Source organism: Octopus bimaculoides, chromosome 25 (assembly GCF_046866305.1).
Source record: "Octopus bimaculoides isolate indiv1 chromosome 25, ASM4686630v1, whole genome shotgun sequence".
Taxonomy (NCBI): Eukaryota; Metazoa; Mollusca; class Cephalopoda; order Octopoda; family Octopodidae; genus Octopus; species Octopus bimaculoides.
The window spans coordinates 1857481-1878441 of NC_142952.1; the positions used below are offsets into that span (position 1 = coordinate 1857481).

The 20961-nt window shown below is 38.9% G+C and overlaps 1 protein-coding gene across 3 annotated transcripts; it reads left to right on the forward strand.

The window, feature by feature from the left end:
- Positions 1-3016: 3016 nt before the first annotated feature.
- LOC106875900 (ubiquitin conjugation factor E4 A) lies at positions 3017-20277 on the forward strand. 3 transcript variants are annotated; one of them, XM_014924214.3, is made up of 18 exons: positions 3017-3372; positions 5232-5451; positions 6158-6240; positions 6913-7089; positions 7705-7855; positions 8877-9088; positions 9818-10000; positions 11056-11173; positions 12427-12642; positions 13361-13621; positions 14377-14633; positions 15913-16076; positions 16417-16609; positions 17001-17114; positions 17834-18085; positions 18891-19142; positions 19645-19802; positions 20134-20277. In XM_014924214.3, exons 2-18 carry the CDS (start codon positions 5256-5258, stop codon positions 20255-20257), a joined length of 3111 nt encoding a protein of 1036 aa, XP_014779700.1. In that variant the 5' UTR covers positions 3017-3372; positions 5232-5255; the 3' UTR covers positions 20258-20277. The 3 variants fall into 3 exon arrangements, with proteins under 3 accessions (XP_014779700.1, XP_014779699.1, XP_014779701.1); XM_014924213.3 differs by having other exon boundaries at positions 3017-3062; XM_014924215.3 differs by lacking the exon at positions 3017-3372 and adding an exon at positions 4602-4892.
- The last annotated feature ends 684 nt before the right edge of the window (positions 20278-20961 follow it).

Consider the following 20961-nt stretch of genomic DNA (forward strand, 5'->3'; position numbering starts at 1 on the left):
ACGTTAAATTAAACATTTTACGAACAAAATTCTTACACAAAATAAGTGCTAACCTTTTTGCATGTTGAAACAGATTTTGTTGCATTTCAGGGGTGTCATTAGGAAACAAATTATACTGCTTGTATAACAGTGATGCTCATTTACAACAATAATGTGATGTCATGACAAGAAGAAAAACACACACACATATATATGTAGGGAGTTCGTTTTGCCCTGCCTCAGGTTTGAAACCCAAATCCACTTGCTTGTTGCTTGTCAAACAGGTCTGAAATCTCTTTGTGTTTGCATCTCCACACCGGAGGATTAATGGAAAACACTTGACCTCCTAGAACCTCTGCTGGTCACGGAAGTGTCAGTCCTTGGCTTTCGATTTGACCTACATCCTGTCCATGGAGTATATAACAGGGCATTTCTTTCTCCAGCTTCATTTGAAGAGCAGCTTTTGGCCAGAATCAAGAGGACAATGCCACCCTTATTCTTTATTTCTCTTTGTCAGCAGAGTGTAATCCTTCTCTTTCTCTCTCTCTCTGTCATCAGAATGCACAACAATCAACAGGCGAAGCTTTGTCACTGTCAATTATTAATTACTGCTAAGTGGAGCAAAAGAGAATGGAAAGTGTTGCTGAAGAGGTGTGACAAAAGATTTCTGGACAATGGACACGATGTGTGATGAAAGATTTCTGGACAATGGACACAAGCTAAAATAAGAACAATAATAAATGAGTGAAGAACGAATGTATTGTGCCTGTGTTTATTTAGCAAAAAAAAAATTTTTTTTAGTGGCTATCCTGAAATACAACAGACTTTCTAACCACTTGCAAGCAAATAAACATGTAAATAATATATTCTATTCTTCAGTATTCTTCTTCACTTGAGATCGACAATTAGAGAACCTTCCATCTTCACTGCAACAGCAGTTACATTTAATCCCTACATGTGTGTGTGTGTATTGCTTAGGCATTGCAAGACCAATAACTCAATGTAGAACTCAATATGCATGTGTTTCAGAGCAAATTGTTTGCTGGGTACAGAGTGATGATAAGAAAGAGAGAGGCAACATAATTCGTTCCCAAATAAATTACATTTCATATTCAAGGTTCCAATGAAGATGCAAGGTGTTACTCAGACACTCAACTTCGAGTCCACTGCATCTTGTAGCAGAAACAGCTGTAAGCTAATGAAGTTCATAAAATAATCACTTATTCCTTAATCATTTCAATTTCTTGTATCTATACACACACACACACACAACAAATGAAGGACAAACATTTCAGAGTGTTTGGGTGTCAATCTGAGGGGTCTTTTTCTTTTCCAGGTTATAGGTCATTTAGTTCACAATCGTAAGGTCATGAGATCAATTCCTGGCGATGCATTGTGCCCTTGAGCAAGACGCTTTATTTTCATGGTGCTCCAGTCTACTCAGCTGGAAAAAGTGAGTAGTACCTTTGTTTCAAAGGGGCCATCCTTGTCACATCTTGTGTCTCACTGAATCTCCCTGAGAACTACGTTAAGGGTACACGTGTCTGTGGAGTGCTCAGCCACTTGCACATTAATCTCACAAGCAAATTGTTCTGTTGATCGTATCAGCTGGGACCCTCGTCGTCGTAACCGACAGAATGCTCCTTAGGGTCTGTTTGATAGGATGAAAATAAATTAAGTAAAGATTTTATTTAACATACACAGGTACAAATTAATGCGCTTCTAAAGCAGAATTATGCTTAATCTTTATTAATCCACTTAAAAAGAATTAAAGAACAAATCTATTTTCAACACACCATATGCAAATTAATCAACTTCAGAAACATTGCATAGTATTCTGGATAAACGGTCCATTACTGTGTAAAAACAAAAAAGAACTAAAAGGAAAAAATACCGTTTTCCACCTCTCTCCTTTCCAAATGAAATAATGATACCAATTCCAGAATTCTGCTTGCTATTCTAATTCAGTAAAAGAACTGATTACGCTTGAAGGTCAAGTTTTGCCAGTTGTAAAAAAAGAAAATTATTCCTAGGTATGGTTGTGAAGTAAGAATTTTGCCTCCCAGTAACATGGTCGAGGGGTTCAGTCCCACTGCATGGTACCTTGGGCAAGTATCTTCTACTATAGCTCCATGCCTATCAAAGGTTTGTGAATGAATTTGGTAGACAGAAACTGAAAGAAGCCTGTCGTGTACAAAATATATATATGTGATGGAGGTGGATGTGCGTGAGTGTCCTTGTGTTTGTCCCCTTCCCCACTACTTCACAACCAGTGTTGGTTTGCTTGCAGCCCAAGTAACTTTGCAATTCAACAAAAAAGAGAATGACAGAATAAATACTAGCTATAAGACGAAGAAAAGAAAGAAAGAATTCTGGTTTAAGACACCCCCTCCTCCGCCATAACCTTTAATCTTTAATTTTTTTGAATTTTCAGAAAATTTTTGTTCTATACACGGGAATTCATGGGATTATGAAAATGAAAAAAATTTTTATTCCGCTCCCCCCCGTCCCGATGTAGCCTAAAATTTCCACTCGTTTTCCGACTATTTTTTAAAATCAGAATTTAAGATACGGACAGTCGAAATTCTTTGCTTAAATCCCAGCAATGGACCATCCTTGAGTGCACTATCACTCCATTAAATATGCTTTGGGGGAGAAAAGTATTGAAAAGCATGAGTTACATGTCAGAATGACAAAGAAATGAAGAGGACGGTATCAGGTAGTCATGGGATGTGCTAAAAACAACGGCTAAATCACACACAATTTTTTTTTATTTCCGTAATCGTATGCATTCGCGTGTGTAGAACAGAAATTCGCAGACATTTTCTGAAAACATTCCCCAAACTAAAGAAATAAAAATTATGAGGGATTATATGGGGGGGGGGGGGCTTAAACCAGAATTCCACCTAACCAAAGATTTGTACTGAAGTCGATTCGTTTGATTAAAACCGGATCAGAAAAGATGCCCAGCTTGGCCGCAGTGAGTCGCGGTTGTGAGGCTTGCGCACGCCACCGGAAGTGGTAAGAGCTACAAGTTGCTTTCAGATTATTTATTCTGTCGGAGAATCCCCAGATTTTTGTTGGTGAGAATTTATTTCTTTAAATTATTATTATTGTTATTTTACCCCTTTCGTTTTTTTTGGCTTGATTTTTAAGGACTAAAAATGCCTAATACCTACAGTGACATAAACTAAAAACGACCGTAACAAGACGCTTAAATCCTTAAAATGGATTTATGTAAATATTTGCTGTCTTCAAAGCAGGAAATGTTTGTTTATTGGTAAATGAGGATCCAAGTTGTCTGCAAAAAACCCTAACAAATCAGCACTGGCTGTCTAAGATCACAGCTGTAGGGCTCGGATTTAGATCTACGGATCTTCCTTTGTGAATTTTGTAGGTCTTCCTATTCTTTGCTATTCTCTGTCATTCCTTCTAAAAACATTTTCTCTTGATTAGATATAAAAGCCATGGAAGGATTTGATCGGCTGTTTTGTATTTTGATGATTGGTTGATTAGAAGATAATTCATTCTAGAAATCACTGCATATGTGTGTCTTTTACTAGAACTTGGGGTTTCTCTTTGAAAAGTGAGTTTGACGAGTTGAATTGCCGTGAAGTAAAAATTACAACAGCAATAATAATAATAATGATTAGGCACAGACTTTGAGGTGGGGATAGGAGGTGGCTTGTTGACTACATCGACTCCAGTGCTCTATTGGTGCTTATTTGGCAATCCTTCGACGTTTATGCGACTAATATCGAAGGAGTGGCACTTATTTCATCAACTCCGAAAGGCTGAAAGACAAAACTGATCTCTGAGAATGCTTCAAATGTTGGCACAAGGCCAAGGCCAAACATTTTGAAAGGAAGGGTGGACAAGTCGATTACATTAACCCCAGCACTCGGATGCTACCTTTTTTTCTAATCTATCCCCGAAAGGGATGAAAGACGAAGTCGACCTTGGCAGAATTTGAGCTCAGAATGTAATAATTTGGATAGAAAAAAAAAAATACCGCAAAGCATTTCTTCCGACGCTCTGAAAATTTTGCCAGCTCATCGCAGTAAAAATAACAACGTTTCTTGCGATGGCCTCTTTTCTGAGGGTTAACTAGCTAGACAAATTAATGGTTTTGCTAAGCCTCCGAAGGAACAGATCTTCCGGTGTTTAAAGACGTTCTACACGTGACCATCTCGTTTTATTTATATTCACAGATACACTTACCAGTATTATTTGTATCGTTCTCATTTTTGTACACAGCGTAATGTTATTTGGTGACAATTCGACTGCTATTTCTAGCAGGTCTGGTGACTAGTAAATTTAATAAACTCGCAGTCAAAGCGACATCTCTTTCTTTCTTTCTTTCTCTGTCCAAACTGTGTTCTCTTGTTATGCCATTTGAACTCATCTCATTGTTTCCAACACAGACCACCGCCGCCGCCGCCCACCCTCTCAGAATACGGATGTTTTGAAGGGGAAAAAAAACAAAACAGACGTTGCTCGTTAAGTGGCCATTTATGAATCTGTGCTTGATATCCTACTTTCAAAATAAAACTGAAATGTTCAGTCACGGCTTGTTCAATGTTTGTAACATGAACTGCTTTCAGTTTCTCTATTGTAGTAGTAGTAGTGGTAGTGGTGGTGGTGGTAGTTCTTGTTTAAGCCCACCACCACCATCTCACCCAGGTCAGCTGATTGAAGATCAAACACTTCACCGAAAAGTACAAAGTGTAGCAACAGATGTCATTGTCTTGCGGTGGTAGTAGTAGTAGTAGTAGTAAAGATTACGAATAGCAAAGTATCCTCAGTACTCAGTCAACAGCAAACAATTCATTTGGAAGTCTAAATCCAACCCCTAAATGGATAACGTTTGTCAAGATGCACAAATCAGACCCGGAGCTCTGAACACTTTACTGGTAAATCCCTGTACATTTAGAGTAGTGGTTCGCAACCATTTTCTTTTCTTTTCTTTTTTTTCTATCTAAGGACCCCTTTTTAATTACTATTTCATTCTTGCCAGAGCTGACCTCGCCTGTGCTTGTGCTACATAAAGGGCACTAAGTCCACTCTGTTGGTTGCTGTGAATAAATAAACTGCACAGGAAATGCTATGAAACATTTGGTGGCTGACTATTTTGGCCAACATCTATCACATATGAACTATCTCTTATCATTCTTATCGTCCTCATCATCATCATCATCGTTACTGTCGTCTTTTATTACTGATGTTTTTGATTTTTCTAACTGTATCTTCAGAAACTGGATAATGCCAAATAAAAGATGAGTGACGAAGATATTTCTAGCAATCCGTTTGCAGCCCTTCTCCCTTTGGGTTCCCAGCCGCAGCAGTACACCAAGAAATTGTCTGCAAATGAAGACAATGTTGTCGATACGACCAAAACAGATGACGGTTTGTCTGAAAGATTTAAAGCCAGTTGTATTCTAGGAGAAATATTTCTTGTTACTTTAGATCCAGGTAAATTTCTTTCATCTCTGCTTGTTATTGTTTCTTTTACTTTTGTTTGTATTAAGTAAGCTTTCTATAAAAATCATTTTGTCAACCCAACTCTGTGTTGGGACGGCGAATAATCAAATCTAATTGAAATTTTTTAGTCTGTGTGTATGTGTGTGTGTTCAGGTGCACAGCCTAGTGGTTAGGGTGTTGTGCCCATGGTCACTAGGTTATGAGTTTGATTCCCAGACCAGGCAGCATGCTGTGTTCTTGAGCAAAACACTTCATTTCGTGTTGCTCCAGTCCTCCTTTCAGTTAGAGCGGAATGTTGTGCTGCTTACCAAGTCAGCGGGTTGGCGTCACTCGAAGACTAAAATGATGCAAAGCACACTGTGACCAGCGATGTGTAACATCATCTGATAGTTTGGTTCAATCACATGATGTGTGTGTGTGTGTATGTAAAATATCACTATCATTGTTATTTCATATCTATATAAAATTTTCCCATTATTTCTCAGAATCATCCAAACAGCAAAGAATTCAAGAATCTGAGATTGTTGTTTGTGAGACTAAAAGACATTTTCTAAGATTGACAAATAAATGCTGGCATAATCGATAAAAGATTTTGGATAGGAATCAAAGCAAGAACTGCCATGTTTTTTGACTCCCATTTCTCGTTAACATGTTGGAGTAACTCTCTCTCTCTCTCTCTCATTTACTTCTCTTTCAGATGACATTTACTCTTGTCCTAAAGTTTACTTGAAAGACATTAACAATTCACAAACATGGCTGGATCTTGACTGTCTTAATCAGGTTTGGCCTCTTTTTTTCTTTTTTCTTTTTTTTCTGATAATATTTTATTTATTTTCATTTTCATTAAGGTGGCAAGCTGGTAGAATCATTAGCACGCTGGGCAGAATCGTTAGCACGTTGGGCAGCATTTTGTCCGTCTTCACGTTCTGAGTTCAAATTCCACCAAGGTCAACTTTGCCTTTCATCCTTTCGGAGGTTGATAAATTAAATACCTGTGAAACAACTGGGGTCGATGTAATCAACTAGTCCCCTCCCCCAAAACTTCAGGCCTTGTGCCCATAGCAGAGAGGATTATTTTTATTTCCAATGACTTATGCAAAAATCTCTCAATACACTGAGATTATTCATTCCTGTCACCACCACCCCCTCACTGTGCACAATTATTTCTCCTTCATCTGAATATTATTATCCCTCATCCATCCTTCCCACACCTATATGTTACTATTTATTTTTTGGGCTCTGTAGCTCTGGTGCCAGGGAAAGTTAGATACAGGGGCCCAGGTCTGTGAGGGTTAATTGATGGTTGGCTCAGTCAAGGTTTACTTTCAGCTGAACTAAAACATTGCTATTTTCCATTGGTTTTTTTCCAATATCTATCATTCTTGTTGCATAATATCTCAGCATTTCACACACACTCCTCAAGCACATGGTGTCATTGTTTTCGTCTTGAAGGTTGTGCTTGAACGCTTACTTCTTGAAGATCCTAAACAGTCCATACAATTCGACAGCAAGAGTGCAAAGAGCGAGATTCACTTGGAGCAAGATTTGAAAAATGCAAGTGAACAGAAATCGTTGCACTATTTGTTTGGAAGCTTTCTTCGAGCACAACACCTCTTGGTTAAATATCAGGTAAGCATCGTTGGTTTTGTTTTCCAACAACCGTATCAATTCTCAGCATACTCGATGTTATTCTTCATTGTGAATGCATGGAGCCTTGTGGTTAGGGTATTCGACTCAAGATCGAATGATCGTGAGTTTGATTCCTGGCAGCATGTTGTGTTCTTGAGCAAGTTGCTTTATTTCATGTTCCTCCGATTCACTCAGCTGACAAAAATGAGTCATGCTTTTAATTCAAAAGGGGGGCCAACCTGGTCACATTCTGTGTCGTTCTGAATCACCCTGAGAACTACATTAAGGGTACATGTGTCTGTGGAGTACTCAGCCAATTTGCATGTTAATTTCATGTTTGTTGATCGGATCAGCTGGAACCCTCATTGTTGTCACTGACAGAGTGCCACTTATGGTTATCACTGACCCTACCTGAAAAAACCCTGGTAGACAGAAACTAAAAGAAGCCTGTCGTATATATATGCATGTATAAGTACTAGGGTTCATTCATTCAACTAAAAATTTCTTCAAGGCAGTGCCCCAGCATGGCCACAATCTAATGACTGCAACACATGAAAGATAAAAAGATAAAAGAAATCTTCAGTTTTTTTCTGTGATGGTTCATTCTTCTTGCAGGGGACCAGTTTTGAACATTATATTAAAGAATGTCAAAATGTGGCCTTAACAAATGCCAAACTGTGTCTACAGCAACCAGAACTTGTCTTGAGTCAAAGCTTGCCAAATCAATTCATCGACATATTCTTCAGCAACTACAAGACAGTCTTAGGTAAGTCATATTATTGCCATTTACTCTTTCTACCCGGTTATCATCATAACATCTACTTTCTCATGATAGCATGGATTGGACGGAATTTATTGAAAAAGATTTTCTAAGGTCACGTAAAAGCGCCTGTGTGATGCCATGCAAAAGCACCCATGTAATAGCACCCAGCACACTCTGTAAGGTGGTTGGCGTTAGGAAGGGCATCCAGCCATAGAAGCCATGCCAAATCAGACTAGAATTTGGTGCAGCTCCCCAGCTTGCTAGCTCTGGTCAAGCCATCCAACCCATGCCAGCATGGGCAACGGACGTTAAGTGATAATGAAGGTCAGGTGTCCTTCCTGTCACCAACCCTGAACTGTTTCCAAGAAGATGATATTTTCTCTGTTGCCAGACTTGTTCTTGCAGAGTATTCGGAAATGAATGTCACCGCTTATATAACAGTGACAATCATTTACAACTACCATGTGATGTCAAAGACAAAGCCTCACAAACTCACACACACACATACACAGTTGACTTCTTTTCAGTTTCTGCTTACCAAATCCAATCTCAAGGCTTTGGTTAAGCCAGGGTTATAGCAGAAGACACTTACCCAAGGTACTATAACGGAGAAAAAAGTAGCAAACGATAAAATTTGGATAAGCGCCGATTTATTCCTCTCATTATGAAAATAAGATTTAAACAACACTTACTGACCAAAAACAAAATAAAAACAAAAATCTTCTTACACAGTGTCATCAAAAGCTGTGTAAAAAAAAGGGGGGCAGGATACTAATATTTTGTTGGGTTTTTTTTTTATTTCTTTATATGGTTCAGTCATTGGACTGCAGCCATTCTGGAGCACTGTCTCGAGACATTCATTTATCGAAAGACCAGTTATGATTTATTGACCCAGGCAAGTTGCCCGACTGGATGCTGACGAGGAATTGACATTAATTTGATTTTACATTGATCGGTCAGTTAATGATTACCATCTAACATCTTGGCTGGCTTTTTTCTTTTTCTTTTCTTCTTCTGCACCAAGGAGACAACTGTATGGTGATGCTCGACTTCTTCACTAGACTTGCTAATGAAGTCCATAAATTTACGGAAGTTGGATCCGTGAAGGAAGCCTTCCAACCAATATTAGATGTTATTTATCAACATATGACAACTGAACTCAATCTTATGCACGTAGCTCTTTTTGAATATCTAGACCTCCTCACATTCTTCCACAGGTCTGAACCTCTTGCTCTGGTCAGTATGTTTTGTTTTTCTTTCTTTCTTTTTTTTTTTTTTTCTTGAAATGGTTTTCTTGAAGAAATGCAGTGTTCTGTAGGCATGGCTGTGTGGTTGATAAGCCTGCTTCCCAACCAGGTGGTCTTTGGTTCACTCCTACTGTGTGCAACCTTTCATAAGTGTCTCATACTGTAGCCTGGACTGACCAAAGCCTTGTGAGTGGATTTCATAGATGGAAACTGAAAGAAGCCCGTCATGTGTATATACACACACACACGTCATCATCATTTTAACGTCCACTTTTCTATGCACACATGGGTTGGATAGAATTTATTGAGGCAAATTTTCTCTGTCCAAACGCCCTTCCTGTCAACCGATCCACTCACGAGGCTTTCATCAGTCAGCCCAGGGCCACACATACACACAAGATGCCATGCAGTGGGATTGAACCCAGAATCATGTGGTTGGGAAACAAACTTCTTACCACAGAGCCACACCTGCGCCAACAATGTGTGTGTGGTGGTGATGGATATCAATCAGTTACTAGTAAAACAGGTCATACCTGTGAGAGAGAAGCAAGATAGAAACTGGAATACTGCAGCAGACAAAATTGTAAGACAGGGAAGAGAGTAGGAAGAAGAAAACAGGAAGAAATCGGTGAAGAAAGCTTAGACAAATAAAGAAAGAGTAAAATCAAAGCAGAAACAAAAAAATAATTTTTGGTAACAATGTTGGTTTTACTTCCAGGCTTTCCTAGAACACAGCACACCACAGGCCAGCACCCCAAAATCTTATGAAAAGACATTACTTGGTTGCATTCTCTCCTTCAGTTGTATTCCTGTCTCAGACAGTGGTCCTTACGAGTTCTTCAACAACCCATCGGCAGGTACCAAAACAGAGAATGACATTATTGAAGCCAATATTTGGAAGGTAATACTTGTAATTCATTTTGTATGTAACGTGCTATAATGTGCCCATTATTCTTGGGAGGGTCATAGGGGTAGAATCCTCAGGCACCACCTCCATAGGCGCCTATCAGAAGCAGGTGTCATTAGACTTACCAGCTGGGTTCCCAAATTTGACCAATTGAGACTGAGACTATGGTTATCATCTGACCATCTCATTCTCGGTTCAACCATAGGCTTTCTGCCAGTTGGCTTGGCTTTAAGAATCCATCTTCCGATTCTTTCCTGCGACATACTAATCACCTGCACATATCACTGGAACTACAACCATTTAACATGGAGAAGTAGTGGCTTGACCTGGAGTGACTCCCTGATCTCCAAGCTAAGCACCCTGTCAATTAGCATTACTCCAAAGATCCCTTTTGGAGGGACCCCATTTTGGCCACTTGTATTAAACGTTTGTACTCTTTTGGTCATTACCCAACAATTATGTCCATAAGTGAGGATGGGCATGGAAACTGAACTGAAGACAGCAAGTTTGGCTTTTTTTTTCTTTTTGCCATCCTTTCCTCTATGAAATGATGGAACTGGTGCATTACCTTGCCAGTATTTGCAATAATGTATGAAATGCATAAAGACATACGATATATGTATGATGTTTGTGAAACCCTTAAAAAAAGTCTGGTTACTTATTCTATCGGTCTCTATTTATTAAAGCTTCAATGTCTTAGCAACTGACTTGGTTGACACCCACAAGATTATCCAGAGCTCCTTTTTGAATTCCATATGACATACACTCATGACTTTTGGAAACAGTTTTTTCCTGCTCAGAATCGCTGAAGCATGGAATAAACAACCCACATCAGTTGTTAGCTGTCAGGGCGCTACATCATTGAAAAACTCCTCTGCCTCCTGAAATTAGCCAACAGTACACCCGATGCCCCTCCCCACCCCTTTCTTTAAGCACTTCATTTATTGTTGCACTTCCTGTGCATTGTTCTCTGTACTGTCCATGATGAGTTGTGGTGCACCTCTGAACACTGTATACAATAAGTTTGTTATATTCCATTGTATCTTCAGGCATTGGCAAACCTTGGTGATAAAGTCCACCAGTTGTTTCATGGACTTATTAAAGTCTCTGACGAAACTCGACATCAAGTCCTAAATTGGTTGGCTAATTGCCTACATTCTAACGAAGGTAGGTTACTGCATTTGCATTGTATTGCTATTTTTCTGTTTTTGTTTTTTTTTCCATATTCACTGCAGATAACTGAATGTTGCAAGTGCAAAGGTGTCTTAAATACTGATTAGAGAGCTGTGTATATGTGTGCATCTAATGGCATCATTCATCATTGTTTCAACGTTCGATTTTCCCTTTCCATCTTCCTGCAAATATCTCACATAAAACATTCCATTTTTGTAGCTTTTATTTAACGACTTGTTTCTGTGTTGTCTTTTGTCTAATTTGTTTTTATTGTTTTAAATACACCACCTAATTAACAGAAATTAGCCGTATCTCCCAACTGCTATACATTTGTGTCTGACTGGTTGCTACACAGTCTACACAATTACTTAAGCTCTCTACTCCACTGACTGCCAACAACTTTTCTTCATTGTTTTCAACCCTGGGCCACCCTCTCCCAGGTCTTGTTGGTTTTGAATTGTCATCAATAACTATGCTTGTTAGAGGTGTTGGCACTATGCAAACCCATTTTCACCTCTGAGAAGAAGTGGTCCCTATTAGTCTAGTCTCTATCCTTTGACCTGTCCAGCAAGGGAGGTCATACCAGGAGTGTGCACTCCACTGGCATAGCTGCTATGAGAAGTGGATTTGGCATACACAAAAAGACACAGGCATTGCTGTGTGGTTAAGAAGCTTGCTTCTCAACCACCCAGTTCCAGGTTCAGTCCCACTGCATGTTACCTTGGACAAATGTCTTCTGTAGCCATGGGCCAACCAAAACCTTGCGAGCAGATTTGGTTGATGGAAACTGAAGAAAACCCATCGTGTGTGTGTGTGTGTGTGTGCATACATGCATGTATGTGTGAGTGTGTGTGTCAAAGTGTCTTGTCTTGATATCCTATTATTGCTGGAAACGAGTGTCACCTTCATGCAGCAGGTGTGTCCTTCATTTCCATTCTTCCATGAAAACATATCCACCCTCGAGGAAATATTACGTTGCTTGGAAACAAACGAAGGTTGTTGACAGGAATGGCATCCAACCATATAAAATCTGTCTCTGCATGCATGGAAAAGTGGACATTAAAATGATGACACAGATTTAATGTGACCACATAATGATGACACATATTTAATGTGACTGTTTTATATGTTTTACAGTTAAGAATGACTCCATTATACTTCAGTTGTGGTTGATGTTTTTATTTGTTGTTTTTTTCTCTCTTCCTTGTGCTTCTTTACTTAAATCACCAAATTATCTGATTTAACAGATCGAGCTAAACTTTGGACCGCTCAAATAAGATACCCTTTTGATAACATCTACTGTTCTGACCGGTTCTTTCTTAATCTCTGCTATGTGATGTTGAAACTTTGTCAGCCATTTTGTAAAAACATTTCTTCGAAAATATTCAAAATCGACCCAACATACATGACTGCTGTGGTAACAAGTGATGAGGATGCGAAAAAGAGGAACATCCATGCTAAAGGTAAGACAAAATGGTGTTGAGATTCAACTCAAATATTTAATATTTCTAAGTTCATATATAGCAGCTTTGTAATGGTTTTACTGACATGTGAAGAATTCTCTGGATAGGAGCAAGTGTGGCTGTGTGGTTAAGAAGCTAGCTTCCCAACCACTTGCTTCTGGGTTCAGTCTCACTGCATGGCATCTCCTCCAGTTGTCTGAACTGTTCTGAGACTTTAAATAAACCTTCTGTCTGATTAACTAAACAAATATTCATCATAGTACCTTCACACCCTGATACTGCTTTCATAATGTCACAGCTATTCCTAACAGACCTGCAGTTTTTCCCTGATCTTCATGAAGGTTTGCGCTCTCTGAGTGCTCTTGTTCACATTATTTTCAATTAATTATGCACGATCTAATAGCTTTGAGATTTCGATGATGCAATTGTATATATTTAGAAGGGTAGGTGTGAGAGGCTGGATCTGGCCAGTTTGAATATAAAACAGAATATTTGGTCCAGATACGACTCATTTAAATGCAAAACTGTTAAACCAAAACACTGCTTTTACTTCATGATTCCTTAAATAATGGCCAAATAATCTGGTTTCTGTTTGTTGCGGGGCAGGGTGCTAAATAGAGCCAACCAGTCTTTCATCACTTTGTCCATTTTAGTTGTCTTTTCTGTATATATATCTGTCAATGTCTAACATCCAGTTAATTACATTTTACTTGCTCAGATTTAATGAAATTAACCTGCTTAATTTCAAAGCCCGAACATGAAGAAGATCTGGCGTCGTCAAGCAACCAAACGTACAATTTTATCACAGAATGTTTCTATTTAACTCACTTTTGTTTGATGCTTGGATTTCAAGTACTCAATGATAAGTTTATGCGTCTCAGCCAAGAGTTGCATCGAATTCAGCGTACCTATGCCGAAGCACACGAACAAGAAGGAGAAAATGGAATGCCTCCAAGTATCAAAGAGCAGTTGGAAATTGGTAAGTATATCGATTCTATTTACAGGTGCAGGCATGGCTGTGTGGTGAAGAAGTTTGCTTCCCAACCGTGTGGTCTTGGGTTCAGTCCCAATTGTATAGAAGCAGTCCTCTGCTATAGCCCCAGGCCTACCAAACACTTGTAAGTGGATTTGATAGATGGAAATTGAAGGAAGCCTGTTATTAATGTGTGTGTGTATCCCCATATCTAGATATCTTGTTGTGGTTGTAAATGAGCATCATTGTTATGCAAGCTAGGTTGTTCATTCCCAAGTCTTCCATGGAAAACATGTCTGGCCATGGGCAAATATTATCATGTTTGGAAACAGATGAGGGTTGGCAACAGGGAGGGCTTCCAGCCATAGAAAATCTGTCTCAATAAATTCTGTCTAACCCATGAGAGTTTGAAAAAGTGGACATTGAATGACAATGATGACGACAATGAGGTAACAGCAGTGATGGTGGTGCAAGAAATGATATGCAGGTAAATCATCGGAGAAACTTCATTTATTTACAAAGAAAGAAATGCCAAAACTGGCCCCCAGCGATTATATTTAGTCTAAGGAATATTCTTTTACTGCTCATGCATTATCTTGCAGCTTCAAAGTTTTGACAATGTGATTATTTATTTTTAGAATGACATTGTTGGGTAGGTGTGAGAAGCTGGATCTGGCCAGTTTGAACATAAAACAGGCAGAAAATTTGGGGCTGGATATGGTTTAAACATTAAAGGGTTAATATTATTATATCTTTTGCAGGTGTGACAATATTCCTGAGTTTGAAAGCAGCACTTACTGAACCCCAACTTCTTGACATGTCTCTTCAATTCCATATCACAACAGCAGTCTGGCTCTCTCAGATTGCTGTCTTCGGCAAGGTGGACAAAATGAACGCTATTACATTCCCTTTATCAAACAAACCTCCCACAATTTTAGCAACTATCCCGGAAATTACTTTGGACAACTTAACGACTTTCACAAAGTTTGTTACTCATTATAAACCTGAAACATACCAGGTAAGTTTTTTTTTTTTTAATTTTTTTTATTTACATTAAAGTTGTATGAAAGTGGGAGGACATATCGTCTGCTGCTTACATATTTCCATCCATCTATCTATTTTTGCCACCCACTATTCTTGGGAGGGTCATGGAGGGAGAGTCCTCAGGCACCTGCTCCATAGGGTCCTATCAGTTATTACAGTTGCTGGTTAGATTTCCAAGTCTGACCGACTGAGATTGTGGATATTATCCAACCATCTCATCCTGGGTCTCCATCTAAGTCTCCTTCCAGTTGGCTCAGTTTGAAGAATCCCTTTTGTGATTCTTCCCTCTGACATTCTAACCAAATGTCTATCTTGGGTCCCTTTTTTTTTTACCAACTTCTGTTTACATGTTTATATGACGAAGTAGATTTTGTAGATCAGTAATTTCATAAACTTGGGCAATAGTTCCCTATTAAGAATATTCTGAACTCACAAAGGGGTGCTAGGTGTTTAGAGGAGTCGTAATTTTTTCGTAGAAATAAAATATTTAAACCAGATGCAATATGCCACACCATCACTTACAACAACATGGGTTCCAGTTAATTCGATCAGCGACATAGCCTGCTCATGCAATTAGCATGCCTGTGGCTAAGCACTCCACCAACCCACATACCCTTAGGGAGATTCAATGTGACGCAGTGAGTGACAAGACTGGCCCTATGAATCACAGATGCAACTCAGTTTTGTCAGATGAGTGGCCTGGAGCAAAACACATTTTGAAAAAACAAATCTTTGTTGAGATTACAATCTAAGTAGAACATTGTGTTGTTATCAGTAAATACAAATGTAATTGAGAATGAAGCAATGTTCTCCAATATAATTTCATTATATGAGTCCTTGCCATGTCTAGTACTTTCCATAAATATTTATCTCAGGGTCATTAGTCTAAGTAAATGTCTTTAAAAAAAAGGCACGTACTGGATGTGATAAAAACCACTGTGCAAAATTAACTTGAAATAGTGTTTTTTTTATTTTTTATTTTTTTCTGGACTGCTTACATTACACAACTTGCAGTTGGTTATTTACACTGTACAACTTCCACCATGCTATGTATGTTGAATCACACATTATCATCATCGTCAGCACCTCCCCCTTTTTTTTTAATGCTGGCAGTTAGGAGACGGATGAAGGGATGGATGTCAGAACGTTTGTGTTATTGAAGAGAGAGTTCATTGTTCTGTTGTTTTCCATGCCTGATTAACTTTCACTAATTCCTTGCTTTAATTAGAGTGTATACGTTTGCATATTTTCAGGCAGCTGGTGATCGTTTAGATCACTTGATGACTGTCATCCTTGTTTTTATGGGAAGCCCTGAACGCATGAGCAACCCCCATCTTCGAGCTTCCTTAGCTGAAAGCCTGTCATCCCTTATACCACCCTCTGAAAACAGACATGGTAATATGATTGGCCTTAACTTGTAAGTTAATCAGGGTTTTCTTTTTTTTTTCACCTTTGACTTTTCTAAATTAATGTCTTTGGAAGTCGATTTTACATTAACCGTTTTGGTACCAACCCAGCTGAAAGCGCTTCTGGTTCTGTAGTACAAATGTCTTGTTTTCCTAAGTTCTGAATTAAAATCTTCCACCAAACCTTAGTCACAATTTATGTTCCTAACACTAGGGAGACAGAGACAGGTGTCTTGCAGTAGAAGTCATGGATGAACTCCTCTTGTAGTCATTTTCATTTTCATTTTCATATTCAACACACATCTGGCTGTCGACACTCAACCTAATTATATTTCATTCTCCATATCCCAGGTTTTATGAAGGTAAAATTTTCCGCACACATTACCTTGCCAAACACGTTGCTGAAATGTTACTTCATGTTTTTGTGAGTATCGAAATGACGGGACAGAGCGTCGCATTTGAACAGAAGTTTAATTATCGTCGACCAATGTACGCAGTATTGGAGTACATTTGGGAAATACCGCTCCATCGAGAAGCTATTAAGGTCTTCGCAATTCTTTTCTTTCCCATCAATTTCTTCATCCTTTGTTCTACTCTCACAGCCTTGCCTCTGCTTTCTGTTTCTTCTTTCTTCCCGCTCTGTCTGTGTGTGTATCTCTCCCTCTCTCTCTCTCTGTGTATATGTCTTTATCTTTCTTTTTGTGTTGTTCTCTGTATGTCTATCTTTATTTCTCTCTCCTTCTATATATCTATACCTCTATTTCTTTATATATCTATGTCTATCTCTCTTTATATCTGTGTTTATCTCTCTCTATTGCTCCCTGTATCTCTCTCTCTCACAAACACACCAGCTTCCTTTACTTTTATCTTCCATTCCTATCACCTGTTTCCAATCACTCTTTAACCGTCATTAACCCTGTTCTTTCTTATTGTAGGAATTGGTTGCATATGCAGAGGAGAACATAGAAGCTCCCAATGCCCCCCTTTTTTTGCGTTTCATCAACTTACTCATCAACGATGCCATCTTTTTACTGGATGAAGCCTTATCTGTGAGTAAACCCCAGCATTTCCCTTCTACTGCTCCCTTCCTTCTCCTCACTCCAGTCAGTAATCTTTACAGCTTGCAGGTTATATATCGAAGCTTACTTAAAAAGCAAGGCAACCGTGAGCAACTGTTGGATAACGTTGTTAGATAACGATGCTTCTTTAATGACTACTCAAACTCTACTGCAAATTATGTTGTACCCCATGGTAACATATCAGACAAAATGTCTTGTAATATTTCTTCTGGCTCTTTATGTTCTGAGTTCAAATCCCTCTAAGGTCAGTTGTGCCTTCTACGCCTCCAAGGTCAATAAAGTTAAGTACTGGTCTGGCATGACGTTTGCTGGCTTTTATGTTCCAAGAGTTCATCAGCTCCAGAACTCCAGATTTTTACGTTACCGGAATAAACCTGTAACTCGTTGGCAAAAATGTGTTGATTGTAATGGTTCTTTGATGAATAAAATTTCCACATTGTTGAAATCTATTGGGATGAATTTCATGTCCCAAAACGTTGCTTACATTTTACACAGCCTGATATATCTTATCTCTACCTCTTATTTGTCTGTATCTATATCTCTCATCTGTTGTCCATGCTGGCATGGGTTAGACGGTTTGACCAGGGCTGGAAGGCTGCACCAATGTCTCTATATCTCTTATTTCTGTCTTACCTGTATCTTTTATCTCTTAACTGTATCTTATCTATATCTCTTAATCTGTTGTGCAGTACATGATGCAAATTAAAGAGAAACAACAGGAAGAGGAAGCAGGGATGTGGACAGAGTTATCGGACGAGCAACAACAAGAGCAGACATCAAATCTCCGTCAGATTAGCATGTTGGCGAGATACCACAACATAATGGCTAACTCTACCATCCAGGCCATAGAATTGCTGACCACAGACATCAAGTCCATCTTTACCCATGATTCAATGGTCACCAGGATCTCGGAGATGTTGAATTATTTCCTTGTGCACCTGGTAAGTGTGGAGTGAATCAACAAAGATGAATGAAGCGACGGCAACCAGCAGCAGCTGCTGTTGTGGTGGGGGTGGGGGGATTGTGAGAGTGGATGGTGAAATGATGAATTTGTGGTATGTAAGTAGCAGAACTGATGGGGTTTTTTCAATAAATTCAGTCTAAAATATAATATATGAAGAGGACCATTCTATGTAAATTGTTTTTCATTCTTACAGAGAGACACCTGTTTCTGTCTCTCAGTCTTACAATAACCTTTCATCATTTGACACAAGATCCCCTCCCCTCTCAAAGGATCTTTGTCTTGCAATTTACATGGTGGCCCTGCCGGTGCTGGTGCCACATAAAAAAGCACCCAGTCCACACTGAAAAGTGGTTGGCGTTTGGAAAGGCATCCAGCTGTAAAAACCTTGCCAAAACTGACCTCATCTGTGCTGGCGCCATGTACAAATCACTCAGCCCACTCTGTGAAGTGTTGGTGTTAAGAAGGGCATCCAGCCGTTAAAACCCTGCCAAAACAGACACAGACATTTGGTGGAGGCTCCCACCTGGCCAGCTCCCGTCAACCTGTCCAACCCATGCCAGCATGGAAGGAGGATGTTAAACGATGATGATGATGTATTTCAATGTCCACACACACATTCAAGCACCGTACAGACTGGGCCGAAGTGCAGGAGGCTCGCTTGTAAAAGAATAAAAGATATCTTACCACAACACTTTCAGGGTTCTCACATATCCAGACGAGTAAATTATGAAGAAATGTTTTAGGTTTTAAGGAGTCATTTTAATTTTTTTTTTGTTTTTTAGGTTGGCCCAAAACAGAAGAATTTTAACGTGAAAGACAAGAACGAATATGAATTTAAACCACAGCAAATCGTCTCTAATATCTGCAAGACTTACCTGAACCTTGCTGAAGATGAGAAATTCTGTTTCTCTGTTCTCTCAGATGGTCGTTCGTATTCTGAAAGCTTGCTGATTAAAGCAAAGCATATCTTGCATAAAATTGGCTGGTCTCAGCAAGACATTGAAAGCTTTGAGGCTTTGGATCAGAAAATCAAAGTAAGTTCATTTCTTTTTTTATCTTTGATGATTTATTTATTTCAGTCAGTGAACTGTGGCCAGGTTGGGGCACTGCCTTGAGGGGGTTTTGTCAAACAAATTGACCCCCCAGTTATCAAGTGGTGTGGTGGGGGCACAAATACAAACACATACTGGTGACACGTTGAAGGCACCGGGTACACTCTCCTCTCTGGAATGGTCAGTATTAGGAAGGGCATCTGGCCATAGAAACCAAACCAAAAGAGACTGGAACTTGGCGCAGCTCTCCAGCCCCAGTCAAAACATCTAATTCATGGAAAATGATGATATATATATATATATATGTATATAAACACTTGACAGAAAACATTCAGGATGGGTGGAGCACTTTAACTTTGTGTCCCAGTGTAACGTTCCTGTGGTTGTAGATGTATGATCTGGTGGTGGGTTGGGGAAGTCTCTCTTGTTACTTTTCTATGAGTTTAAATATCCTGACATGGTTTTGCTAAATTCTTATTTCAAGGACTTGGGAGTAAAACAGAAAGAAGAGGATGAAATGTTGTCTGAAGCCCCTGATGAGTTCTTGGACCCTATAATGGGGACATTAATGAAGGACCCAGTCATCTTGCCAACTTCACAGAAAACCCTGGATCGAACTGTTATTGCACGACATCTGTTGAGGTAAGTCTGCGAAACCTATCACCATCACCATCATCATCGTCATTGTCATCACCATGTGAGTGAGTGTGTGTGTGTGTGTGTATTTACCATATTTTAACGTGTATAAGGAACCCCTAATTTTGGGGGCTTAAAATTTGGAAAAAGGTTTTGTAAGGGATTATAATATTATCCATGTATAAGAAACTCCCATATTTTTTAACCTAATTTTTGACAAAAAAAGGGTTCCTTATTCACATCAAAATACAGTATATACACTTGTGCGTTTGTATTGCTTCAGTAAGTGACTCTATTGTTCATGTTATTAAAGTCCATCTGTCTGTCTATATTTCAGTGACCAGTCAGACCCATTCAGCCGGAAACCACTGACTATGGACAAGGTCATACCTAATGTGGACTTGAAGGACAAAATCGACCGTTGGTTAAGAGAAAATCGGAAGCGAATTAAAGAATATTAAAACATATTAAATAAAACTAATCTCGATGTCTTAATTTTATGATTATGTGTGTGTGTGTGTGTATAAGAAAATGGATAAAATTTTACATACAGACGTTTTTATTTAAAGACATTAAAATTCATCCATAGAATTTCCTACCTACGGCTGTTTCCATACCCAATTCTTTAATTTCAGAAATAAAATTCCTTATTTGAAACCAGTAAATTGGGTATCCCCTCGGGGAGAATTTCAAAAGGAATTTATTTAACGTGTCGGCTAACCTATGACAAACTCAGAAGTGTTTGTTTTTTTCTCAACGCAAGCGTTCCGTAGAAATTGTCATTGCCAGGTATATACAAAAATAAACACATTCAATACATCCTTGCTCGTACCAATACGATACACAATAGTTCATTGATGGTATTATGACAGTTAAGAGACAAAAAATGGTAGATAAAACTAGTGAATAGGTGAGAACATTCATAGCAAATTCAACAATGAATTTGGTATGAAGGTAGAAGTCTGTTAAGGCTCAATCGTCTTCCCTTTCATAAAAGAGTTCAAGAATGCCTGTTTGTGGGAATTCCTATATGCTGGTGATCTACTTCTGAGAGCTGAATCCATAGGAGAATTGGAGAAGAAATTCCAAAAGTGGAAACAAAACCTAGCATCAAGGGGCCTTGAAGTAAACTTCTGTCTAAGAAGACAGGACCCTGGTACCATCA